Here is a 27,928-nt window from a genome sequence, read left to right on the forward strand (position 1 = left end):
TTTCAAACACTGTAGTTAAATGAGTGCTAATCCATCACTTCAAGTGAACAGTTCCATAAGCAGAAGCTGATGTGGAGGAGGCATGTTAACTAAGACCTGAAACCACTCATTGTGTAAGGAAGGCACAAAGAATACTGAACAGCTTCCCAGTGACTACATGAACAGGAATCCTTGAAACAACAGGATATGCTAATGTAATTAAAGACAGCAACATAACACGTAGGTACCGAGAGCCCAAATCACAAAGTTCAAGCAGTCTTATTTCTGGGATTGGAGGCATTGGCTTTGCAATCTTAATAGACAGTGCTCTTTAGAGAAGCGGCAACAGAGCTGTATTGCTTTAAAATATTCAGCTCAATCAAAATCAGAACACTTCTGAGTGTTAGGCTATTTTCTTCCAAAACAAAATCACCGGGAAACAGAAAAAGCCCTCTGATAGTCCTGCAGCATCATCTCCAGCTAGAGCAAAGCCAGAATTTTATATGCTCACAACTGTTCTTACACGAATATTCTGGTGTACATTTGTCACTGACCTTTCTTGGAGACAAGTAATTTATTGCTATTATAATTAGCATTTAAAGCTCATTATGTGTCCTACTGCTTGGCAGTGCGCAGGTCCTGCTTCACTGCTGGTGTAGGCCTGCATCTCCCCAGACAAGAGCCACAGGGAGCACAGCCAGACCTTGCTGTGCCCTGTTCCATGTCCCCATACGAGGCACTGCCCCACAGGGAAGAGCAGTGCGAGAGCAGCCCAGCTGCCCAGGATCCAGCAGCACGTCTGCCCCATTACCTTGCTGCACCGTGGCTGGGGTGCCACAGTGCTCAATTTCCCTCTCACCACTGCAGTGAGCCCCACAGAGGAATTCGATTTCAAATACATTTGGCACGTACCTAAAACTAGTAAAATGCTTTGAGACATTCTGGACTTTTTTTGTTTTAATGCTAAAGAAGAGGAAAAATATCTCATGGTTATGATTTGACACTGTGATTTAATTTCAAGCTGTCAGTCTCATATTTTTTCGATAAAATACATACTGAAAGAGCCCCACAACCAGCTGCTATCACTTTTCTGTTGTTTCTATATGTCACTATCCTGGTATAAATTTTATTTCTTTGGTTCTTGTAACACTGCACTTCATAAGGGAGAAAGTAGCATGACACTGCCTAATTCCCTTTCATGACAGTGACATCTTGAAATTACTGGTTTTTTTCCTTCCTGGTTAACAAGAGAGGCTGGAAATCTATTTTAATGGCAGGTTTTTATTTTCCTGCAATTCATCTTTTTCATGCTGGTGGGTAATTTAATTTGTTGTTGACCTAGTTTCCATTACAAAAAATTAGACTATTCATTATCACAAAAGCTTCATCCTTTGAGACTTTTAAAAAACATATGCTATCAATTATTTTATGTTACAATATTTTTCTTGCCGTTTCATATGAAAACAGTTTCTTTGTAGCAGCCTTGATCATGATTCCGTTTTAACAGTGAGATGTAATTACTGCCAGGAAGGGTGACACTGAAATGTAGTCATGGACTAGTATTTGACCAGCATGGCACATGATGTGGCTGTCACGGACACCACAGCCTCATTGCAGGGATGTCTCCCTCCAGCCATATCGAGTCAGAAGCAGCCACGGTAATTAGAGGTTTGAAACCCACGCTGTGTAATTGGTTGTGCTATACTGTGCAGAAGTGACCCTGTTAAGAAGTGGAAGAAGACAGGAAAGCAGGTTAAAAAGCAGGTTATCTGAGTGATTCTTGCCATCCCCTCCAGGTGATTGATTCTTGCTTGCTTGCTCTCACTTTGGTAGCCCTGGGAGGAGCAATCAGTTTGCTCAAAGCTTTTTGGCAATTTGCCCCACTTCTAACAGGTTTTGGGGAGGAGCTGGAACCAATCGACCTTGGACAAGAGGTTGCAGCTGTGAGTGTAATGGCTATGACTTTTTTTGGTTCCACCTAGAATGGGAATTTGTCCCAGTTCCACCAATGAATGACTCATTTCCTGGACATGTAAGTCAACATAAATCTCTGGTGTCCGTAAGGAAAATGCAGTTGTTAGTAATTATAACTTCCAGTGGACTTAAGGTAAGTTCAGCTTTTGTTTTTTTTACTATGCTTTAGATTTGGATGCAGATCCAAGGTATTGCTGCTTGGCCAGGAGTTTGGTGGAATCTTGGACAAATTTCCAAAGTGCCTCCAGCAGGTTTTTTTTAAGGTGGCAGGATCCGCAGAGCAACATTCCTGGAGCTGCTCCATGATTAAAGCTGAAGTCTGTAGTAACATGTTCACTATTAATGTTTCTGCTGTTCTCCCTTCTAAGTATGGATGTAGAAACAGTCCATGGAGACTTTTGTGCCCTCCATACCAACCAAAGTCCTTTGGCCTTCTGTTCCCAGCTGCCACAGGGAATTATGTGGCTGAGGGAGAGATGCAGCTGCATGTAATAGTGACGCTAGCTCAGCCTGGGAGAAAGCAAAAGGGCCCTGGGGAATGGGAGGGAATAAAATGGAAAACATTAAAGCCACAGTTTTTAGATTTGGATGAGACAGAAACTCCTCATGGGCCTTATTTGTAAGGTTTGTTTCGGGGTATCCTCTATGCGGTCTAGAATCCTTACCTGATGCTAGGTGATTACACAATACGTTAGCTGAGATTTCAGACATTTTATGCAATCAGTTGTTTCTAGGAGACTGATCATCAGAGGCAAAGGCTTCCTCTGTGTGTTGTGTTTTCAGCTCTTTTTGTGTTGTATCCCAGGTCCAATAGTGTTTTTGTAGTCTCAGCTAATTAGTGTGTATTCTTACTAGAATCTGAATTTTTTCATTTAAAACTTTTGTCCCTTGTGGCTATATTTTATTTTAACAAATATATTAAGAAGATTGAAGCCTTAGAAACTATAATTTAAATATAAAAATCTTTAATTTCACTAGACTGTATTCAAATATTTCAGGGTCAATATTTATTGTCCATCATAGTGTACACAGATACAACTTGTTTACATCCATAGACCAGTGTTAAATCAATCTCTTATCCAGCAAACCAGACGGTGCAAAAATTAAGAGGTTATTAAGATGTTTTGCAAAATACTCTAACCCCAAAGTCCTTGAAAGATCCTCCACCTGGAGGATGTGAGGAAGAGAGATGCCATGCACAAAGAAGGACTTCTTAGTTGTTTACACACAAGAAACAGTTCTTCCAATTTTTGAAAGACATCTGTGCAGAATCAAAATGAGTTCTTGGTAGCATGTGGTCTCATCAAACTGAGGAGATGTCCTCTCCCTTCTTGGCTGTCAGTGAAATGCAGGTAAGTGTGAGGTCATGTGGTCTGCACATCCGGCACTTTCAGATGCACCAGAGATAACGCAAAGAGGACATAAATTGGAAGAGAACACAAGTGGAGGATGGAGACAGAAGGAGTGAGCTCTGGGCACCACCTTGATGGCTTCCAAAAACTGGAAGGACAGAGGGAAATCTAGAGACAATCTTGTTCAAGTAAGAGGCCAGATACAACAGTGCCCCTCGCTGTGTTTACTCTAGCTGTGTGTACATCCCCAGTCTTGCTTTTGGCAGAAATTACTATTTTCACATTCATCCCTTCACTCTTCTCCACAGTTCCTGCAAGAGAGAGAAAACAAGGAGTGTGTGGCCCGATGATCTGAGAGAAAAGATAATTGAGAATTCCCACAAAAAGAAAATTAGTCACGGCCTCTGGGACTGCTGATAAGCAGAAACCTCAAACCCAAACAAGCATCCAGAATTTTATTTCAAAACAAATGTTGACCTCTGTGCAGCAAGCCCTGTGCAGTCTGCTGCTTCAAAAATAGAACCTTTTACACACTTAGCCCTTCTTTGGGTTTTTCCCGTCCCTCCGTGCCCGCATCAGACGGAGCCTCCCCTCTCCGCGGTCCTGGCGCTGCGGACGGGAGCGGAGCGGGGCGGTGCCACCTGCTGGTCCCGCCGGGATCCTCTCGGCTCCTGCCTCGCACCGGCTCAGCGCGGAACCGTGGAATATCCCGAACTGGAAGGCACCCAAAAGGGTCATCGAGTCCAGCTCCTGGCCCTGCACAGGGCACCTCAAGAGTCACACCATGTGCCCAGAGCACTGTCCAAGCACTTCTGGAGCTCTGTCAGGCTGCTGCTGTGACCACTGCCCTGGGGAGCTGCTCCAGTGCCCAACCACCCTCTGGGTGAAGAAGCTTGTCCTTATATCCACCCTAAACCTCCCCTGTCACAACTCCAGGTCATTCCCTCAGGTCCTGTCACTGGGCACCAGAGAGCAGAGATCAGCGCCTGCCCCTCCTGTTCCCCTGACAAGGAAGCTGCAGTGGGAGCTCCCCTCAGTCTCCTGCAGGTGAACACACCAAGGGACCTCAGCCACTCCTTTCATGGCTTCCCCTCTGGGCCCATCATCATCTTCACAGCCCTCCTTTAGATGCTCTCTAATAACTTTGCATCTTATAGACCAGCACCCAGAACAAAGTAATTTAGTCTCCATAGCCTGTAGTTATTTTTAAGCTAAAATGTCCTAGTTTCAGCATCACCCGATGCATCTTGTTATTTATTCCTCTAAGGAAGATTAGTAATTAAAATAAATAAATAAATAAATAAAATTCCAGGGCGTTGTGTAAAAACAAAATACAGAGTAAGCAGGACAGCTGGAGCTCTTAGGATTTATCACTGGTATTGAATCATTATAGGACATGAGAAAATGTTCATTAGAAATTACCTTTCTCCTGCAGAGGCAGGTATGGCTGTTAAGCACACAATGAAATATAAGAGCACTCTGTCTCCAGGCCCATTAATGAGCCTTTGCTGGTGCTACATCAGCACTTGCTTTGTTTTAGTGATGTGCTGTTTTTTAACAAGGCCTTGGCATGCTGCCATTAACTCAGTTTTATGTCTCTTTGGTGTTTTCATAGCCACAGGCCAGATGGTTTCAGCATTATATTCTTCCTCTAATATGAAAGCTGATCATGGTGCTCCAAATTACCTTCACTCCACGTGCTATATATTTTGTTGTGTATCACTGTGCATTCAGTCATTTCAGCTTAAACTAAACCTAGGAAATTTTGCAGTTAGGCAGCAGGTACAGCTGGTGACCAAGCACAGCTATCAATGGGGCTCTTACTCTCTTGGGAAGTCTCAGCTGCCACTGGATTTGTAGGACAGGGGAGAGCAATTGCTTTGAAAAATTCCATTTCAATGTTGAGTGTGTGATTAAATGGTGGACTAGCCTGGGAGGTGTGTGAAAACCGTGCAGCGGTTTCTACTACCACAGCATTTAGGTGTTTCCTCTTCTTCTGACATCTTTTGCAAAAACAAGCAAACAAAATTCCTGTTGGTGAGCCTGTGATGAGCCTGATGTGGTGGGCAGCGAAATGCCTGGTAATGCCAAATGCAAAGCTCCAGTTCTTCATCCTCTTCCTCACTTGGGCAAATTAACTTTACAGCTTTCACTCATCCTGGTGGGATAACACTTCTCATTCTGCTCTGATTAACTTCATAGCTGCTCTCTTGCCCACTCCTAAATGTGTACCTGGATTTGAGAACCCTGGAAATGAGCTCTCGGTGAGGCAGGGCAGTGTGAAGACAGGAACTATGAGGGAACTACTCTGCTGCACCCAGAAGAAGTAGGACTGTAAAAAGTGGTTAGTGGCACATATCTAGGAGACAAGAATTTTTCTGGTGAAACAGGAACCTTGAAAAAGGAACAATATGTATAACAGAAGCTAATTTATAGTTGTGGCTGAATGATGCAGTAAAATGCAGTCTCATGAGCATAGCAAAAATGATAAGAAGACAGAGAATATCAGCAGCTGGGAACAGTATTGCTGGTGCCCACAGTTTGCTGTAGCAGCCAGTAGTGCCTAGACAAGAGAGTATAACCAAGACAAGGGGTTCCATATTCCTCTGTAGCTTAAGCTCATTGCATACAAAAAGGTCCCTTCCATTCCTCATTCCAGAAGGAAATAATTAAACTGGCAGGCAGGAAAATGACATTAGGAAAAAAACCCAGCAAAACAACATCTGAAGCCGCATGCTCCACTGGATTTTTTTTTCTTTTTTTTTTTAATTACTGTAAAATTTGAACAAATTCAAATATTTTCCAAACTTTGCAAATAGGATGTTATTGTGGGAGGATGTCAAATCCTGGCAGGGATTTAATGAATTGCAAAATCTCCTCTTTAGGCTTACAGTGGCCATGTCTTAGATTTCATGCATGCCATGAAGAAAATTGAACAGTCTGAATTTTAAAAAAGTTAGTGATGCATCCATTTGCTTATTCCATAAGCTATCAAGTGAACTGATTTGTATCCCAGCCTTATTTCTGACAGCTGTTTTGCCTTCATTGTGCCAAAACCTTCTACCACACTCCATTCCACGTTTTAGAAAATATTTCTCTTACCTGCAGTAGGAATTTATACAACCCTGCTGATTTTGTTTTGCAAGTGGTTTGGAAACAGTTTTATTTCAATCTGTCTTTATCACCATTAAAACTGCATTTGGTCTTTTGAGCTTTTCTAGAAACAGCTGAAAAGAAGAACTTAGCTTTGTGAAGCAGAAGTGGTGTGAACTGTTACTGTACAGGTACAAAGATCCTTTGCCTGTTTATTTGTTTTGAAAGCATTTGTGTCTGAATTTAGCCTTTCAATCAATAGGTATACGGCAGCTATCCCTGAGGGTAGAAAACCAACACATCTCACTAGAGGGAGCCCAGACACAAGTTCTGGGCTTAGCAAGGAGCTATTACACCTCACCCTGTTACTTGCCTGTGTTTTGTTGGTAAATCTCCCCAGCTGATTAATTCACAGTCCCTGTGTGGGCACCTACATAACCTGCATTATGAAAAGCATGCTGAGATTTCAAGTGCAGATAATCTGCAAATCAATACTGAAATGGGCAGGGAAATCTCAAATTTTGTTTGTTAGCACTGGTAATTATTACCAGAATACCTTAATCATAAAAATGGGACAGAAAAGCTTTGTTTCACTTCCTGCCTGCCTATTCCCTGCTAGTGCTTTCCTTCCCCTCCACTAGAACCTGAGATCTGAGTACTGACACCGCACACGCTCCTGCAAGCCAGTGTACGTGCCTCAGACACCCTCCTGGCAGAGCAACACACCTGAGCCAGAGCCCAACCTTTGGCCTCTGCCCCCGACCTAACCCACTCACCTACCCACAGCACGTTAGGTTTCACCAATGTGCTTTATCTCGTGCTTTGCCCTTATCTTTCCTTGCCCCAGCACTGTGAGCTGCAAGCGCAGGTTTGGGCTCCGCTTGTGCTGCTGCTGGATGTGTTCCGAGAGGAGCAGTCGACTGCGCTCTGTACAGCAGCAAGGCTCTGTCGTCTCACTGCAACTGCTGTTGGGAAAGTGTTTACCTGCTGTGCCAGAAGTGATTAAGGTGTAAGGACCTTTAGCAATGTGGTCAGGTATTATCTGCCATCAGGCAATCCTCCCCATGTCATGCAGTTGCTGCTCACGTGGAGGCTTCTTGCCCAGGCAAGAGTCGGCACATGGCAGACTTGGGATCTGCTGCTGTGCCACTGTATCTGGATTTTTATTTAAAAAACATCTGTAAAACAGTTTGTCTGGCACACCTTGGGAGCCTTTTTTGCTGGAGAAGACTAAAATACTGATATGAGTTGGAAAAATCATCCAAAACACTTAGGACGGTCTTAGGCACTCTGCTAGAGGGGAGGTGCAACAGGAGGAGGTCGGAGAAGATCAGACAGTGGACTTTTATCACCCCACACATAGTTGAGGTTGTAGTGAAAATGGTTAATAAGGTCAATTCCTTATTTCATATGAGTTGAGCCAGCTTCAGTAGATGACAAATAAGAAGTTATTATTCAAGTAAAGCGGTAAATAACTGGTTCTCACCTTGGTTAAGCACCTTGATGATAACCCAGAAATTCACATAAGTGGGAGGGAATTTTCTCTGTGTTGGTAAGCAAGACTCTGTCCTGGCACAAACCAGTGTAGGGCTCTACACAGGCCTTGCAGAGTTACCTGGTGTATTGCAGGTCTCTCAAGATCCTGGTAAAATTGCTGCACTGCAGATATTCCTCACATTGTAGGACCATTTAGTTCTTTGGGATTTCTCAAATTTCAGTTACAGGCCCTTCATGCTGCTGAGCAGCCAGTTTTACTAAACAAGGGGAATTTGCTGTCTCTGCATTACATTCTGTGGTTTTGTTCTTTCCATCCTCACAGTAAATGCCCCATGCACTGTCTGCTCGGTTTAGAACTAAACTCAGTAGTGAGGCAAGGCAGTGGTCTGAAAGTTAAACTTCTGCTTTCTACAGAATGAACAAAATTTAATAGTTGGTTAATCTTATGGCAATTCTCAGAGAACCTCCTTGATGAGATGTATTTGGGAGCAGAAAATTTTGAAAAATGTGCCCCATTCCAACATTACAGACAACAGGGATCTGTTAGGATCTTCGCTGAGCAGAGATGGAAGACACCTTGCCTTTGTCCATGCTACAGACATGGACTAAATCTAAATTCAATTGCATCTGTGCTGTGCCAAGGTCACTTAGGGGCTGTTGAATAGTGACTCCATGGGAGACACAGAAAGATCAGCTTGGAAGTGTTGCTCATCCCCCTTATTTATTTCAGCACAGGAATACCTCGTCAGGGTACAGTGGCTGAGAGCACCATTTGAAACTGCTCTCACCCCCAAAATTCTGCAGAAATTCTGCTGCACAAAATATCCACACAGAACAAAGACAGCTGCACAAAACTGAATGGTGTGCTCTTTTCTCCCACTTTCTTTCACAGGAACAGGAGGGAGGAAAAAAAAGCTCCACCACTGCACCATTTCCTCTCACCTTATCAGGAACTCTCTGCCCTTCAATCTCTGATAATTCCTGAGGATGTAGCATTGTTGTGATGCAAGATCTGGCCCCTTACCCCCCTCTGGCTTCTTCATGATCTCAGGGACACTCCTTAGGCCTCAGCCTTGATTATTGGCATGTGGGCAGTCAGCTCCCCCTGAGCTTATCAGAAAAACTGCCTGCTCCCAGGAACTTCTGCTGCTAATGAGCTAACGAGCTCCTGTTTTCTAACAAATAGCCTTGAAAACTTATTTTTGTCTCAGTAACAGCCTAAGTACAATAATATTATTATTAGACTTCTCAAGGAAAATTCCAGTAACTACTGGCCTGGGCTGTGGCCACAGTGGAAATTTACTGGTGACCAGAGTCAATCATCTTGCAACCCTGTAAAGAGCGGCACTGAGACCCACTGGAATCCCCTGGGCTGCAGCTCATCTCCCTCTGAGCGGGACGTCTCTGGAGCTCAGCAGCTCAGAGGACCATTGATGACAGAGCCGGGGCTGATACCTCCCCTCTCCTCAAGGCTCAGCTGTTGAGGGATGCAGAGGCATCTGATGTGAGTATTTCACTGGACTCCTGGGGAATTTTTCACAGGTATACCTTTGTACATGCTTCTTTGTGTCTGTGTGTGCGCATGTGTGAATCGATTGGCATGCGGTACACAAACATACTACGAGTGCTCCCGTCCCACATTCATAGTTAGATTAGATTTGTAATTAAGTTATTGCTGTGCTTAAAGCAAATCCTATTGGATCGTTTAGTAAATGTTAAATTAGTCAATGATTAGGTTGTGCTACATTCCTTGGATACAAACCATTGATCAAGTCTGACACTAAGTTTGGCAAGGGGGTCTGCTCTGAACCTCTTGCAACAACAAAAGGCACATTTGTCCTTTGGCAGCCTTGCCCTTCTCCAGCTTTACACTTTTGGATCCCCATCTACAAATAAATCATTCTAGATTGGTTCTAATATGATTTTCCTTTGTGTGCTTTATCTGAGTAAGGGTGGTAGAGTGAACCTTGCCATCAAACTTCATTGTGCTTTTGCAAATTTATGATACATACACAGTTATAAGAGATATTTATCTTGCTTTTGCTGATATCTTTGCCAGTAATTCCATAAGCAGCTCAGACCACTCATTTGCAACAAACTTGAGAGAGAGAAGGTGGCTTCCAGGGAAGTTATGATGGCATAAAGGTTGTAAAACTTTTATAGGAACAAAATAAATAACTATGTGCTCTGTTTACAAAAAGAGAGAGGGAGATTTGCACTGAGATTCTGCAGTTTCTGGGATGAAGATCAGAGTTTTATGAAGGACCATCCTTCCTAACCCTTAACCAAATGGAAACAGGTGCTGTAGATAGCTGACCTCCCACCAGAGCAGTTCAAGATTGTACTGAGAAAAAAGAAGTCTTTGGAGGTCAAAAGATGGAATATATTACCACTGCAAAGATAGCTACATGGCTTCTGCAAACAGTTATACGTGTGTAGTTCAGCTATGATTTGTAAATGTAACCAAAAATAAGCAGGTGTGTTTTTGCCAATGTGTAAACTGGATAATCTGATAGTCTTTGTCTGTGAACAGACAGTATTTAAGCTGAGAGAAGAAAAGTCCTTGCGGGTACCCTGCATGAGCACTGACAGATCACCAAATGCACTGAACAGAAGCGCATGGGTGTGGGATCAGGCATTGAACTGGCCCCCAAGGAGTTCTGTAGGCAGCTGAAGTCGGAGTACAGAGAATAACATCAAGGAACTGAAGGCTTTTGCCTGTGAGCAGTTTAAGCTAATTAGAGCATACTGATATTTTCCCTTTATAATGACCTTGCTTAAGTAAAATGCAAGGAGTATTTAAAGTATTAGACTCTGGTTTTACATTCACAACATACTTGAGGGAAAGGTGGCTAGAGAATTTTACAATTCAGTCTAACACTGAAAACTGCAGACAGAAAAGAACAGAGGATCTATCCAGCCATCCACTTCCTCTTGTTGCAGCACAAGGCTTCCTCACAGTTAACGTTCTGGTGCTTTGTCACAAAATTACACAGTCAGTTTCAGATGTCCTGTCCATTGGCACCTGTCAAATCACAGGACTTGTTCTGCTATTGACACCTCTGTGAGGAATGGGTCGTGCTGGTCACTCTGTCAGCTCTGGTCACATTTGCTCAGGTGGCACCTCTTCTTGTGCTCCAAGTCCTTCACCTTCCATCCCTGAAAGTTACATCCTCAGACACTTCCAAAGTGTTATCATGCCTCTGGAGCTATTTTTAGCTTGATAATATATACCTTGAACTTGGGATTTTTTTTTTCCTGGGAGATGTCTCCATTCCTGTTCCTGGATAATTCATTATTTCCTGGGTGATTTTCATGCAACTGTCTTCAATTTGTAACAAAGTGGCTGAACTGGAATGCAGTGTTTTAAATGACAGTTTCAAATGGAGACAGGTTTTTATTTCTTACTATGCAATCTGATGCTCAACATTGCTAATTTCTCCCACATTTATCATCCTCTGGGCAAAACATTTATCCTTGTTTCTTCTAGCATAGCTGCATTCCAGGTTTTAACTTCTCTAGTAGAGATTAGCTTGCATTTTCTGGATATTTTCACTTTTAATTTCTTACCAGCCTTTAAATTATTTTTCTGCAGCTATCGAAGAAAGTTTCAAATCTTTAATTGTTGTCATCAAAATGAATACTGAGCTGTGAGATACTGCAAATACCTCAACAAGAGAACTCTGACATTTAACTCCTAAAGTCTTAGTTTACTGGGTGCCCACTTTTATTGTAGAGCATTCTAATGCATCACTGGTTATTACTTAGTATCACCAGAGAAAATGTGCTCTTCCTCTATGTTGCCTTGTTTGGTCTCCCTGAATTGACAAAACTACACATTTATCAGTCTTTTCATACCTGTGTTTCAAGTTCAGTGTGAGAAGTGGTAACTGCAGTAAATACAGAAGGAAGAGCCTGAACTCCAGTGGAAATCAAAAGCTTTGACCTCAGCTGTACTTCTGTGTGTCAATGGTGCCCTCATTTCCTTTCCTCAAGAGATTGTTTAGAGCTGTGTATGAATGGAAATGTGCACAGGGCTTATTAAAAAATAAAAGGATGGGATCTATAGGCTGCCATCTGTTGCTTTGTAATCTCCAATTTAGAAACAAGCAAAATAGGTAGAAGTAACTTTGTTAATGTATTATTATTACTTGTCTAAATATATATTTGGTTGACTATATATATTATACAATATATATATCACATATATACAATATACAGATGTATACAATATACACTTTACATTAATCTGTATGTAGATGGTCCCATACCTGGGTCACAACAACCCCATCCAGCGTACCAGGCTGCGGGGGGAGTGTCTGGAAAGCTGCCCTGTGGAAAAGGACTTGAACATGAGCCAAGGTGTGCCCAGATGACCAAGGAGGCCAATGGCACCCTGGCCTGGGATCAGCAATGGTGCAGCCAGCAGGACCAGACCGTGATTTTCCCACTGTACTCAGCACTGGTGAGGCCACACCTCGAGAGCTGTGTCCAGTTCTGGGCCCCTCACAGCAAGAAGGACATGAGGGGCTGGAGCCTGGCCAGGGAAGGGGCTGGGGAAGGGTCTGGAGCCCAAATCTGATGAGTAGCTGAGGGAGCTGGGGGTGTTTAGCCTGGAGAAAAGAAGGCCCAGGCTCTTGTCCCCCTCTACACCTCCCTGAAAGGAGGCTGTAGCCTGGTGGGGATTGACTTTTTCTTCCAGGGAGCAAGCAAGAGGATGAAAGGAAATGGCTTCAAGTTGCACAAGGGAAGGTTTACGCTGGATATTAGGAAAAATTATTCATGGAAATAGTGGGCAAGCTTTGGAACAGGCTACAGGGGGAAGTGGTGGAGTCACCATACCTGGAGATATTTTTAAAAGTGTAGATGTGGTGCTTAGGGACATGGCTTAGTGATGGACTTGCCAATGTTAGACTTGCATTTGGACTCAGTGAACTTAAAAGTCTTCTCCAACCTAAATGATTTTATGATTCAAGACTGGGATTTCTTTTTTAAGGTTAGATGACATTTTAATTTTAAAATAAAATTAAAATAAAATAAATTAAGCACTACTGAACTGCCACATGTGACAAGCCTGCTGGCTTGTCAGCAGTTTTCTGAACGCCTTTTTTTGTCCCAGTCTAATGGTTCCATTTATTGCAAATTTTTTAAGTTTTGTATGGGTTCGTATTTTGGAGCCAATTGCCTCTTGATTATAAAGTAATAATCTGCACAAATTAAGGACAAGATGGCACTAAAAATTTTGGGCTTTGTTCCAGAAGCTCTTGTTCTCACATTCTTAAATAGTGAGTAACTGTAGCAACTGTAGCAGGTACAGAGATGCCTGCCTTTTTACTTTTGCTTTTTCTAAATCCCTTTTATACTCACCCACATTACTCTTCATTCCCTGCAGTGATTTATCCATGTATTGTTAATCAACCTTATTTCCCAACACCTCTGCCTACTCCTATGTTCCATAGTAACTTTTGCAATTATGCAAGTCAACTATCTTATTTCATCCTTGGAGGTACATGACAATTGTGTTTTAAAAAATTGCCTTCATACAGCATTGTGTAAATGACATAATATTGTGCTCTTTTTGCTACCTTGGTATTATTTTAATTAAAAACAGTAGTAATATGTAGCCATGATATTATGAAAAATCCTTTGCTGGGATTTTTCCTCTCCTGAGAAGCTGAGGAGCCTCAGGAGAGAAAGGTAAACAATTACTATCTGCTGCTGTGGAATGCAACAGGTGCATCCGTGATTGGTCCATGTGGATTGTTTTCCATTGATGACCAATCACGGCCACCTGTGCCAAGGCTGTGAGCAGTCACAGGATTTTGTTATTCTATTCTGTTCTATTCTTGTTGAGCTTTCTGATCTGTCTGTTCTTTAGTATAGTCTTAATGTAGTATTTTAATATAATATTTAACATAATAAATCAGCCTTCTGAAATGGAGTCAAGCCTCGTGTCTCCACACATGGAGAGTTAGCCTCAACAGTAATAGAACATCAGCATTTCCACTTCAGTAAACAAAATTGCCCTAAAGTTATAAATTAATATCAAAAACTTTATCACAAATATTGGTGTTCAAGAAGTAAATGATTATTGATATAAAGGAGTTTATTAGAACAACTGCTGCATGAAATGAAGGGGCATATGGGTGTTTTTAAAAATGCTTGCACAGATTCCTCAGATCCTGTCAGATGCTCCAGATGGAACAGGATAAGCTAGCAAAGGGAGACAAGCCCATTTAATTCCAGGAATTTGAAAAGATATAGCAAAGCACACGCAGGAGTGTTGTGTGTTTCACTTGCCTGCTTTTCTATCCCCAAGAAACTAGCAGGGACCTATAGTAGATCAAGTTGTTTTAGACTGAATCTGTCTAGCTAAAGGAGGCTTAAAAGCACTGAAATCCTGAAGTATCTGTATGCAGATACACGTGGGAAAAAACTCTACCTTCAAATCTGAGAAAAAAAAAATTAAAAGAAACAGCAGTATCTTTTTATTTGGTGAGTTTCTGAAGCTGATTCAGGTTGGAACCTCCTTTGCAGAATGACACTTGGCAGCACATCTGGCATTTCTTGTCTTCCTATTGGACAAGAAAAAACTGTAAATCATCCCACTGCTTTCCCACAGAGTATTTTTTGCAATCCTGCATTGTTGATACTAACTACGGAGATGGGTTAACCTTTGCCTTTAGTCAAGTCTGCTGTAAGTCTCCCATTTAAAATCAGACATCACCTTGATGTTTGCTATTTTGAAACCTACCCACCTACTTGTTAGTTCAAAGGCTGGAATGGAAACTGGCTTAGAGACTTTGAATTCTGTTCTCTTTTTATTGAAAGAGCTAGAGTGAAACTGCATACAGAATTCTTCAACTTGTCAAATAGAGCTCTCCCAAGAAAAAACTACTTGAAGCTACCATAGTCATATTTAATGCAAACAAAAAGAGGAAAAAAAAACCCCTAGGTTTGCCATGTTTTGATAGCCCTCTGCTCATTTCTTGTCCTTCTGTAATTCTTAAACCCTTATTTCTGTCTTGTGCAAGCCACAATTTACAGGCGTCATCTTACTCCAGCAGTGCGTTTTAAAGAAACACAGCTGACATTGAAAGAGCAGGTGAAATCTTGAGAGCTGTGGATTGATAAACAGGGTAGGTCTGCCCAATTTGGTGTAATGTTTCAGTCATCAAGAGGAGACAGGGCACTCAGCACTGCATGCAAGCTTGTGCTTGCCAAGCCTCTGCCTAACTATGCAGTGAAGGTCTTATCAAATACATATGGTCCAAGGAGGCTTGTGCAGTCCCAGTTCTTAACAAATGGTTGAGTTAGAATCATAGGTTTCTAAATTGCCTTGTTTTCTGGGAGATAACATGGAGATGGAGAGTGGGCAAGAGAGAGAAATATCTGAAGCAGAGGGATAAAGAAAGCAGGCTGAGGATCCCAGCCAGCCCTGCAAGCTATGTCAGGATCCCTCTGCAAATCTGCAGACTTATTACAGCCTCCTGTCACTGAATAATTTTAGAAGTCTGGAGAAAAAAAAATTGTTTACTTCAAATTAGGGGGAAAATATCTAATGTTTATTGTCGTAATGTTTTTTCAAAACTTTTGCAAGAGAGAAAAGAGAATGGAAGACCAAAACCAGTGGCCTCAAAGAAGACTTTGCTCTGACAATTGGTGGCAGAAGAGAAAAATTGAGCATAAGGGCAAAGTAGCTCAGAGGAGTTCCACAGTATTGTGAGCACAGATGGAAATTAACCTGATGTGTAGGAAGGAGAAGAAGGTAGTAGAGACAGCTTGACTGATGATGTTCAGTGACCTCATACACAAGAAACTGGTTTTGCAGGGTTGCTCTGTAAATCAGATCAACAAAATTATCTGAATTAAAAAGGAGCACAAAAAAGTCTTTGTCTTTCCCTCCCCCACTCTTTGTTTTTTGTTAGACTGAGTTGTTTCACTGACACAGCTGATGGTGTAGGCCTACAAACAACTGCTTCAGCACTACTCAAGGAGTTGATACTGATGCTTGGAGGAGAGGATCTGCTGCCTTGGAGATGAGATGTTTAGCATATATTCAGAAAGGTCATTACTCTTCAGTACAAATCATAGATGGGAAAAGACTGGCTAGGCAGCAGTAATTTGAAAAAGCCTCTGAGGTGGAACAGATCATGACCTGTAGGTGCAGCAACAATGTGACACTTGCAAAAGAAAAAAAGAAGGCAAGTGTTTGTGTCATGTAGAAACAGATGCAAATTCCAGCATATCACATAACCTTCTCAATCAGTTTCACACTGACAGGGTGAATGTGGGGTCTAGTACTGGACATTACGTTACAAAAAAAATGTAAACCAGCTGAAGTTCAGAAGAGAGCAGGAGAAATGTATGTTCAAAGTGGCCTGTAAGGAAAAAAAATCAAAGTAATCTTTTTAATAAAGACTAAGAAGATGCACAGCAGCTTCCAGCTCTGCAGCATCTTTTTATATACTCCTCAGGGATTAAATCTTTTGCCAATGTCCTCAAGAAACAGGAGAAATAGTATGGGGCTAAAACTACAAGATCGGAAGATCTAGCTTCTTGTCTCCATCCATATTTATAACCAATGCAGGAGGAGACTGCCTGAGGAACAGTATGAAAGCATCTATCACCGGAGGATTTTAAACAGGTTAGACAGGCTTCTGTTGGGAACAATTAAGTATGGTAGGTGCTCCCTGGGAAAATGGGCCAGTGAGCAGGATTCACGAGGCTGCTTCCCTTTGCGTGACTTGCTGCAAGCCTCTGGAATTCAGGTGAGCAGCCTGGCCACGAAAAACACAGAAAACGTGGCCTCATCACTCCATGCAGTCATGGATGCTCCATAATGAAGTTTGTCTGCAGGACCACTGGCTCTCCCTGCTGCAACAGGAACCTGACATGTTGTGTGGTTCTGCTTCTGTTGTTCAGCATAACAAAAATATTTGCTGCAATTGTGGGGGAACAGTGTTTCATTTTACTTCCAGGTCATTAAATTTCTCTTTTTTATTAGTAACAGTCTTCTGACGACCTGTATTACCTGTGCTGAAATGCCTACAGAGCCATGCTCATCATGAGAGAGGATGTCTGCTTTGGGACCAAACAAAGGTGAGCCAGAGGAGGACCAACAAGTTGATCAGAGGGATGGAGCACCTTTCCTGTGAGGAAAGGCTGAGAGGATGGGGATTGTTCAACCTGGAAGAGTGAAAACTTCAGCATGACCTAATTGCAGCCTGGGGCAAGGCTATTTACAAGGCCATGTAGTGACAGGAAAAGAGAGAATGGGTGCAAATGGAAAGAGAGCAGGTTGGCATTAGATATTAGGGGAAAACCCTTTACTGTAAGAGAGATGAGGCCCTGGAACAGGTTGTTCAGAGGGGTTGTGGATGTCACGTCCCTGAAGGCGTTCAAGGCCAAGTTGAATGAGGCTTTGAGCAACCTGGTCGAGTAAAAAGTGTCCTTGCCCATGGCAGGGAGGTTGAAACGAGTTGATCTTTAAATCCCTTCCAACCCAAACCATTTTGCGACTCTGTAGGGCCTCTCCCTGTAAACGCCGCTTACGCCGCTGGGCTGCATCCCCCTCGCCGTACCCTGGCACACTTCTGCTCCTTCGCGCTCCGTTAAACGCCCCGGGAGGCAGCGGCTCCCCCTCGCCGCCGCAGGCCGAGCCAAGGCCCCGCACGGCCCGGGCGGGCACCGGCGCAGCCCGGGGGGGCGCGGGGCGGGCCGCAGGCCGGCGGGGCGGGGCGGGGCGGAGCGGGACCGTCGTACCAGCGCTGCCCGGCGCCGCCGCCAGTGCGACGGCTGCTCGCCCCAGGGCCGTCCGCAGTAGCACCATGACGGCCGGGCGGGTCTACGACATGGTGGTGTTCGGCGCCTCGGGCTTCACCGGCCAGTTCGTGGTGGAGGAGGTGGCGAGGGCGGCGGCGGCGACGGCCGCGGGCGAGGGGCAGCTGTGCAGCGGCCGCCTGCGCTGGGCCGTGGCCGGGCGGAGCCGCGAGAAGCTGCGGGCGGTGCTGGAGCGGGCGGCCGAGCGGCTGGGTACGGGCCGCGGCCGGGGCGGGAGGCGCAGCGCCGCTGCCCGGGAGGTCCGGCGGGTCGGGTGTGCGGGGAAGGGCTGAGGAGCGAAGCGGGGCTCGCCCCGGCGCTGCGGCGGGGACGAGGGGGCTCGCCCCGGGCGGAACGGTGTCGGTGACGGCGGTCTCCGGTGCGCAGGGAAGGCGGCGCCCGGGGAGGAGGTCGGCGTGCTGCTCTGCGATGTGAGCGACGCGGGCTCGCTGGCCGCCATGGCGAAGCAGACCCGGGTGGTGCTGAACTGCGTGGGCCCGGTGAGTGCGGGGATGCGGGCGGGGCGGTGCCCCCGCGGCGGAATCCTCCCCGGGGCCGCGCCTCGGCTGCGGGCGGCCGGGCCGCCCGCGCCTGAGCGGGCACGGAGAGCTGCCCGGCCCCGCGGGGACAGCGCAGCTCCTGGAACTCGACCCCGGAGTCCCAAGTACAGCTGTGCACTGCAGGGCCCGAAGGGTTTCCCACCGCTGTCGCAGGTGGTGCCGTTCACTGAAAATACACTGAAATACACTGAAATACAGCAGAGTTGGTTTTCAGTCTTTCACAGGCAGCCTAAGATATTGGTGGTAAAATTTGGCCGCAATTTTGAGTTGGGTCAAAACGTCAGTGGTGCTAGGGTTCAGCACGGAGCTGGAAAAGGGGCCCACAGGCTTGCTGCCAGGAGCACTTGGCCCTTTTAAAACTTAGAGTGGCAGTAATTCCAGTGCATTCAGAGAGCATCCAAGTGTGCGAGATGGAAGTTGGGTCATGACCGTGTCTTGGAAATTCAGTGTTTAAGTAGGGAGTATGCTGATAATAAGAGTGCAGAAGGTGTAAAGTGAAATTAGTGGCAGTATTCAATTGGTCTTGGTGATCTGAGCTGATTTCATGAGAGAAATCAGGTGCAATAGTCTGCAGCAAGGTCCATTGGCAACAGTGAAGTTTATGTTTTCTTCTCCCCATGCTCCCAAGAAATAGAAGTGCTCTTGCATTTTAGCCCCACTTAGAAAATCAATAGCCACCAGGTTCACTTTTATTGCAGGGATATACTTTAGGTAAAGCACACTGGGTGAGTTGTGGTGTGTGGTTTTCTTTTTTTACATCTGGTGTTCTTTCCTTCTATAGTATAGATTCTTTGGAGAACCTGTGGTAGAAGCTTGTGTTGAAAATGGTGCAAGCTGCATTGACATTAGTGGAGAACCCCAGGTATGTGATGGTAAAAAACCATTACTTTGTATCAAGGCTCTGAAAAAGGAGTGTTTATTTAGTTTGTTTCATGCTTCTGCTTATGTTTCTGAACATGAAGACATATTATGCCTCCTGATCTACAATTTGAAGATGCAGTAATTATTTTAAAGTACACTATACTTGGTTGTATCATTTTCTTGCTTTTAAGACAGGAGCTTCTTTGGGTCTCTGTGGAGGTCCCAAATTGCTGAATCTGCTTCAAGCCTCTGTTATGATACTACATAGGAATTTTGTACTGTTCACTGCTGTGAATCTTTCATACTACAAACCAGGAATGGTATATATTTGCCAAAGATACTTGCAAGTGGTTTGAAGCATGGAGGGTGCTATGATGTGACAGTGAAGCGCTGATGGCTAATATTGGCTATGGACAAGAATGAATTTCAGCTTAAAATACTTGTTCTGGCTGTGTTTCAGTTTCTGGAAGGAATGTACCTGAAATACAATGAGAAAGCTGCAGAAAAGGGAGTATACGTCATTGGAAGCTGTGGCTTTGACTCCATACCGGCGGATATGGGAGTACTGTACACCAGAGACAAGCTGAAAGGTGACTAGAATAAGTGTATTTTTATGGTGGAAAAAGAATGCAGATTGTGTTCTCATCCAGTATCCTAAAGCAGCAGTGGTCCTGTGGGAACTCCTTTTGTGTCTCTTTTTGCCTGCCTTTACCAGGTGACCAGTTTGAAGCACATGTTCCCATTGGATGGGTCAGGGGAGGAGTCATGGTGACGCTGCTCACTGAGAGGCCCTGTGATGAGCCCAGTTCAGAGCAGGGTGCTGACAACACTGAGGTGGTGGGTTCCATCCCCACGAGGGCCATTCACTCGATGATGCTCATGGGTCCCCTCTAACTCGGAATATTCCATGAATCTGAGAGGACAGAATGTTCAGCTGTGAGCAGCAGGCTGCTCAGCCAATGTGTGGATGTCCCTAGGCAGCCTCAGCACAATTGCCTCTTGTGCAGTGAGAATCTTGTAGGGAAGGGGTCCACAGACTGGGGGGTAATCAGGTTTCCCAAGTTTCCTTTTTCAACTGCAAGCTCTGAGAAGCTGCTTTGTGAGTGTAAGTAGCATTTTACTGTAATAGCAGCTAGAGGGTAACTGAAAGAGAAATATATTTAAGAAAATATGTGAGAGGATTTAATTCTATGTAAATAGTACTTGATCCTGATCCCAGATGAGGATACTCTGTTCATCAGGTCTGACTTTCAGTTGGGAGGGCCCATAAGAGTATCCAAATGTTTTGCGTTTATGGACTATTAAAAAGGCTGCTAAATGGGATCGGTTTACATTGGAGTCAGCATTCAGTTGAAGAAAATTCAGATCTGACTGGAGGAGAAACAGGGTATGGAAATAAGTATCTGGATGTTCATGAGGTTGTAATTTGGTGTTTGACACCTGTTTTGAATAGATGTCTTTTATCTCTTCTTATTTTGACTTTATGGCATTACCTCTGTCTATCCAGTTGCTTGCTATATTGAAATTTATCCATACAAATACAGTTTTCCAATCTCAGAAGGAACTAAGCAAAGCAAAACAAATCAGAATTTGGAGGCGTTGTGATGTTCTGCTGTTCATCCTACTAAGCATTCTTTGCAGAACACTATTTTAAGCTATGCTAAAATTAAATATTTTCTGGGTTTTTGGGGGCATTGTGGGTTTTCTTTTGGTGGTGGGTTTTTTATAGTTTGGGTGTACCAAAATTTTTAAGTTCGTATTTGCTTTCACAGCGTACATCTTCCTTTATTTTGAAACTTGGAGGAAAACTGAATGTGGCTCTCAATAATACTTTTGTCTTTTTTTTCAATTAATTTTTTACATTGTCTCATTAATTAAATAAGATAAATGAAATAATTTAATGAATAGAGGTAATACTAGTGACCTGTATGGAAGTAATTCACACAAGAAATATAACACTTGCTAACTCAAATAGCTGTGCATCTTAATGTTACATTATTTTGCTTTGAGATAAAGATGTAACTCTGCTTTTTCAGCTGCTAATGTCAGTGGCCTGCTGTTTCGAGTCTTCTCTGGCTTTCTCTGGGTTTGTAGACTAATGACTGCATGTGCCAAGTAACGTTTTCCCCTCCCTTACAGGTACCTTAACTGCTGTTGAGAGTTTCCTGTCAGTGAAATCTGGGCCTGAGGTTAGTTGGTTTCTTCCTTCCTGAAACTCAGGAGTATTTGTGATAACATCACCATAGCCTGTCACAATAGCTGTTGCTACATTAAGTCAGACCAAGGAGCAAGCTGGCAGGTCTTTGATGATAAGTCTAAGAACTTTATTCTTTAGTAGCTACTAAAAGTATCCTAAGCAAACACCCTTTTGTAAGGTCTATTTGCAGAGCTGTCTACCTACACTTTGCTCTGGTAAGCTGTTCCAAGAACTATTTTGCTTTTGCAGACGTGTGGGAAGGATTCTTACACAAGTGAAACTGTAACAGGTCCAGAGTGTATTGCTAGTAATCCTAGTGTTAGGCTGTTTGGGTTTTTTGTTTTGTTAGTGGGGGGAAGTTTGTTTCAATGTACTTTAATGCATGTAACGATAATACCTGTGGATAGTAATTGTAATAATGTACACATATATGTAATAATTCTAATGCTGTTGTTAAAAAAATGCAACAGTGATCCAAGTCAGTTTTGATGCCCAACAACCAAACACTACTGCTCCTGACATGAGCATCCATCTTGCCTTACAAACCATTTTAGTTCTGAAAAACATCTGGAGGAGTGGAGGAAGCCCATGGAATGGGAGGGTAGTATCTGTTAAGCAACAGGGGATAGTAGTTAATGGGAATGTATAAATCTATATGTTGGATATGTGAACATATATTTAAATATATAGCAAAAGTTCAAAGTGTTGGTAAGAAGGGATTTCAATAATGAGAATTAACTACACTGAGATGGTTAGAACAGCTACAGATATTTATTAAATTCTGTGGGTCCTGAGTGTGTTGCAGATCATGTGGAAAGAGGGGTGGAGATTGTGTCGGGTCTGGCCGATCTGGAGTTCATTTCCCACAGCAGCCCTCACAGTGCTGAGCTTTGTGTGGCAGCTACAGAGGAGTCAGTAACACAGCAGTGTTCTGGCTACTGCTGAGCAGTGCTGGCACAGCACTGAGGCTGTCTGTGCAGCATTCCCCCCTCACCTCATAGGCTGGCCTGGGCAGGATGCTGGGAGGGGACACAGCCCGCCCAGCTGCCCCAGACTGACCAAAGGGATGTTCCATACTCATTGCGTGAGCTCTGCTCAGCAATAAAGGCTAAGGGAAAGGAGGAGAAGGGTGGGGTAGGGGGGTGGGGAGGCATTTGTTACTACTACACCTTTGCTTCCATATGCAGCTTTTGCTTTAGTAACTCACCTTTATCTTTACACACAAGGGATTTTTCCATCTTATTTTCTCCTCTCCCTGTCTTAGCTAGGAGGAGAGTTATGGAGTGTCTTGGTAAGCACCTGGCATCCAGCCAAGGTCAACCCATACCATTTCAATACACTATCATCATAACATTTATATGTAATAATTGTAATACATGTAGTGATTCTAATACTATTAAAATATTCCATGAAACCCTTACATACTGAACTAATTATTGTTTCATGGTATGTCACAAGGGTCTTGGTGTACATGATGGGACCTGGAAATCAGCTGTCTATGGCCTTGCAGATGAAGCCAGCCTGAAGAAGCTTCGAAAACAGATAGGATATGCCCCTGTTCCAGTAGTTGGTACAAAGCTTAAAAAAAGGTATAAGCATAAGGTGTGGAATATACAGTCTCCTAATAGTTCCAGTATTTACGATACAGACTGCTACAGCATTAAATACTAAAAAGATACAATTAAGACTTCAGTATAGTATGAACATATAGATGCTCATCTAGTAGAACTGAAGTTCAGTTTTACTGGCTTGTTCATAGCTTACTGAAAAGAGAACATGTCCCAGCATTTACTGGGTCTCAAAATTAATGCATTCTAAAGGACTTCTGGTGACATGGGAAACTTTTGATTTCAGAAGTGATTAGTAGAATGGAGGGAAAAAAATGCAAAGACTATTATATTGATTATCAAATTCATCCTTGATATAGTGCGTATAGTGAATTATATGTAGTGAATTTTAAGTGAGCCAGGGATATATTTGGAATTGCTTGCTTTCAGTGAAAAGAGATAATGTCAGAAAAATTCTTGAGAGAAAACTGGTAATGGTAAGGCCATTATGGTCAGTTTCTTTCAGTTTGTCTGAAGATTGGAACTTTTTTTTTCTGACTTAATTTTTTTTCATTTGCAGAGGATTTATGTTTTACAGTCCAGAATTCAAGGAGTACTGCATTACATTCATGGGATCTGATGGTTCTGTTGTGAAAAGAACTCAGCGTTATTTGCACACCGAGTTGCAGCAAACACCTGTAAGTTACTGTTATTTGTGCACTGGCCTGTATCATGCTACTTGAGACTGTGGCTGATGAGCCTGCCTTTGGTAACACGATACTTATGAGATTGTCATGTCGGGTTCTCCTGCTGTCTGATTTCTGGGTATGTATTTGTAGGGAATGGAAACATTGAGTCACAGGAATATTTGAAACATAGCCTTCATGATAAATATATTAAATTCTGCTTCTGTGCAGAGACTTTTCTTGTTGTATCTTCTCCTGCTGTCTGATTTCTGGGTATGTATTTGTAGGGAATGGAAACATTGAGTCACAGGAATATTTGAAACATAGCCTTCATGATAAATATATTAAATTATATTAGCAGAGCTTCTAAAAGCATCATAATTGTAGTCAGTGGTAGCTATAGCCAGCTCAGTACAGTGTAGTAAATATTCTGATACAGAATTCATATGATGCTCAGTTATATCTTAAGATTTCTTTGATGCTTGAGTCTCCAGTGTGCAGAGTAAAGGCAGTGTGAAGTAATGGTGTGGAAAAGATGATTAATTTTTGTTTTCCGTGGTTTCCTGAGAGGACATGAGCACCAACAATCTCTGTAACTGCTGTGCAGAATCACAGACATCAGTTAAGCAATGAGGGTGAGACAGTGCTTTAAAAATGCACTTGGAAGCTACAAATGAGAAAGGCTTGCCATTGCTATTTCCATTCTTCTTTAAAAAAAGCATAAGGAGGAGAAAAGAAAGATCTAAGGAAAGAAGGCTGAAATTGGATGAAAAGCACATCTTCGTGTAAAGTTTTGTGTACCATGTGTGCTCCCTCTTCACTCTGTAGTTACACTGTCTTCCCAGAATGAATGATAAAGGGAAGCATTCTTCAAACAGTTCCTCAGAACTAAGACAATTGTTTAAGGCCCTGTTTAAACTGATGTATGTTGTACAAAATAACTGCATCTTACTTAGGGGGTAGATTGATTTATAAAAATCAGTTGATGGAAAAAATTAATGTAAATCCTATCACTGAAAATACATTCTTGCTTCAGGTCCAGTATGGCGCTTATGCGACTGTAGGTGGTCTTGGCTCTGTTATCAAGCTGATGTTTCTGGGCATGTTGTTTTTTCTTCTGGTGAAGTTTAACTTTGGAAGAAAACTTCTGACAAAAGTAAGTTTTCAAAGCACAAAATATATATAATTTAGTGTTTGGAGATACCTTTTTTCTCCCTCTTATTTACTGTTGGTCTTTTTTTGTCTTTTTCTGCTTTTTTTTTTCTCCTCTATTCATACAGTACCCAGAATTTTTCTCTGCTGGATGCTTCACAAAGAAAGGACCAACCCAGAAGCAGGTAATTGACTGTTTTCTACCACAGTTATAGAACACATTTGTTGTGGTAATGGTGGAATATTAATTTAGAGTCAACTGCTTAGCCTCAAAGAAATAATTTCTAAATGAATCACAGAATATTCTGAGTTAGAAGAGATCCACAAGGATCATCAAAGTCCAGCTCCTGGCTCTGCACAGGACACCCCAAGAGTCACACCATGTGCCTGAGAGCACTGTCCAAGCACTTCCTGAACTTCGTCAGGCTGGTGCTGTGACCACTGCCCTGGGGAGCTGTTCCAGTGCCCAAGCACCCTCTGGGTGAAGAAACTTTTCCTGATATCCAATCTAAACTTCCCTGACACAACTTCAGGCCATTCCCTTGGATCCTGTCACTGGATACCACAGAGATCAGTGCCTGCCCCTCCGCTTCCTCTCACAAGGAAGGTGTAACTGCAGTGAGGTCTCCCCTCAGTCTCCTCTTCTCCAGGCTGGTCAGACCAAGAAACCTCAGCCTCCATTCATACAGCTTCCCTCCTACGTCCAAATGCATGTTGTGTGTGGCTGTTTAGATAGTTACTGGATATTTAAATAACTATGCCTTCTGCTTTTAGACATCAAAGTGTATGTAACTCCTATGAGGAATAAATGGATAATGTTGCTGGGCCTGATGTATTCCCATGGATGGCTCAGAGCACTCTATCAAAGGTGATGACCGAGGGAGACTGATTAGCAGAAAACCCAGGACTGAGAGAACAGACTTTAGTACAAGGCCAGTGCAACAAAGTGGAAGCAATTAAAAACTCAGATTATACCTTTTAAGCAGTAATTCAAAATAATTCTTCTCATTTGTAAATGGATTATAGTATTTGGCAGGATTCTATATATAGAATTTGGATACTTTTATTTACTAATTGTGCTTTCCTGGTAGCAGTCAGTTTCTCTTTTGGTGACCATGCTTGTCTTGTCCACTACAGATGGATGGAACCTCTTTTACAATGACTTTTTTTGGTGAGGGTTATAGTGAGGGACAAGATCCCCAGAATGCCAAACCAAATGTGAAGATCTGCACTGAAGTGAAAGGACCAGGTATGTATTTTGCCTAGCATTCCCTGCTCTGAAATACTTTCCTGATTGCACTGCTGTCCCTTTCACCCTTGAGAAGCACTTGCAACAGGAACAAAGCCAACAGCCTTTACAGTGTATTAACATGAATAGTAGAATTCATTGTGACCTGGTTTTTGAAGTAGCCAGTTCACTTGCATTCTTGTAAATCTCCTTCCTCTGACTTTCCCTGGTCTGATTTTCATTTTTGCAGAGCAGACCTTTTGAAGGAAGAGGGCTTTAAGAGTAGTTTTTAGTTGTTACAGCCTGGACTTAGTACTTTGTTTATTTCCAGTTCCCAGAGAGTGAACTTAAACAGGTCCAGTGCGGTATAATTTCTGACTATTACATACTTTTGTTCAGGTCATTCCTTGAGGGGAGATGACACCTGTAGTTTGGCGAGAGCAAGAATGTACATTCAGAAATTAGTTACTGTAGCATAGCTTCTTTAAATAGCTAGAGATGTGGCAGAATGCAAGTGTTGCGTGGTTAAATTCTGAATTGAAGTACAGGATGGGGAAAGCTCTTGCTGTGTCAGAAAGCTCTCTGTCACTATGATGTGGTCACTCACAGTTGTGTGGTTAGAGGCCATTATGTGAAGCAGTATTTGTTTGGATTACATCTTAAGGATTTCACCAGCTACTTGGTCTGATTACTAGGTAAAAAAAGCTGTTCTTAAATGGGAAAGGCTGTTTCATTGCCAAAGACATTACTCTCCAGAATGCTGTAGGGAAGAGCAAGATTACACTCTACATTTCAATGCACCGTATTTCATGGGGGGGTTTTGGTTTGTTTTTTTGTCAGAGCCTGGATATGTTGCTACACCAATTGCAATGGTTCAAGCAGCTCTATCTCTTCTGGAAGATGCATCTTCTCTGCCTAAACGGTAAGTACCTTCCCATGCTGAGCAGTTTGCTCTCCTTTAAAACTACTGTGTGCAAATGTTTCTCTTTGAGAATACACTTAATCAGCTCTGTGGATTTGTGTTACCTCACCCAACTGGCTGTGCAAGGGAAATGCTTCACTGCAAGCTGATTTAAAGCCATTTGCTCTTCACCAGCCAATCAGTTTGAAAGGATGTAGTCACAGGCTTTTAGTCAGGCCTTTGCATCAGTGTCTATGTGTGCAGTTAATGGAGTGGTTTCTATAGAGCTTGCTGGATGCAGAAATGAACCGATGATGATAACCACCCTGCCAAATTCCTCACCCACTCCCTTCTCGGACTAAGTGGCTTTTTCTTTCTTAGTCAGGGAAGCACATCTCTAGCTTCACAAAAAGGTGTCCCTCAATCACTGTGTCCCTAATGTTTCTCCTTTTTGATTTTCACTAACAGGGGTGGTGTATATTCTCCAGGAGCTGCCTTCTCGAAAACAAAACTGATTGATCGCCTCAACAAGCGTGGTGTTGAGTTCTCTGTTATTAGCAAGCCTGAAGTCTGAAGTCAGAACACAACTGTATGAACTAACACCTTTACTGGGTCTAACTCTAATAAAACCCATTTGGCTGCAAAAGCCTAATCATAAAACAGTTTGACTATGCTATTGTTTGCAGCAGAAACAGAAGAAAATTCGAGTTAAAAGCTATAATAGTATTTGCTGTAGTGAGCAAACCCCTAAAGGGTGGGTATTGAGTGTTAATTCACAGACATATTGAATTGGTAACTTCTCGGGTACTAATTTGGGAATCTTAATCTCATTACCTAAGTTCAACTTCCTACTTCGTGGATCCACTATAGCATCTGCTTCACAAGTAAGCATAGCTGCCTTGCTTTGCCCCATTCTGCAACTATATAAAGCAGGCAGCCTGGAAACAGAAGTGCCTTAGCAAATAAGCTACTAGTTATTCCTAATGTGTGTTTGGTATATGTCTTTATTAACATCTTCAATTAATCTTTATTTAATAATCATTCTGAGTGCAGATCTATGTGTAGTTTGTAGTTAGGTA

At 42.9% G+C, this 27,928-nt stretch overlaps 1 protein-coding gene across 1 annotated transcript; it reads left to right on the top strand.

Annotated features, from left to right (window-relative positions):
* The first annotated feature begins 3,245 nt into the window (after window positions 1-3,245).
* SCCPDH (saccharopine dehydrogenase (putative)) lies at window positions 3,246-27,509 on the top strand. The gene is made up of 15 exons (XM_041477104.1): window positions 3,246-3,305; window positions 3,844-4,038; window positions 7,246-7,365; window positions 17,639-17,930; window positions 18,105-18,217; window positions 19,059-19,139; window positions 19,599-19,728; window positions 21,278-21,327; window positions 22,794-22,924; window positions 23,463-23,580; window positions 24,605-24,724; window positions 24,849-24,905; window positions 25,858-25,969; window positions 26,789-26,870; window positions 27,318-27,509. The coding sequence occupies exons 1-15, from the start codon at window positions 3,246-3,248 to the stop codon at window positions 27,421-27,423; spliced, it is 1,767 nt and encodes a 588-aa protein (XP_041333038.1). The 3' UTR covers window positions 27,424-27,509.
* Window positions 27,510-27,928: the final 419 nt, after the last annotated feature.

Source organism: Pyrgilauda ruficollis, unplaced genomic scaffold (assembly GCF_017590135.1).
Source record: "Pyrgilauda ruficollis isolate IOZ18807 unplaced genomic scaffold, ASM1759013v1 scaffold4, whole genome shotgun sequence".
NCBI lineage: Eukaryota > Metazoa > Chordata > Aves > Passeriformes > Passeridae > Pyrgilauda > Pyrgilauda ruficollis.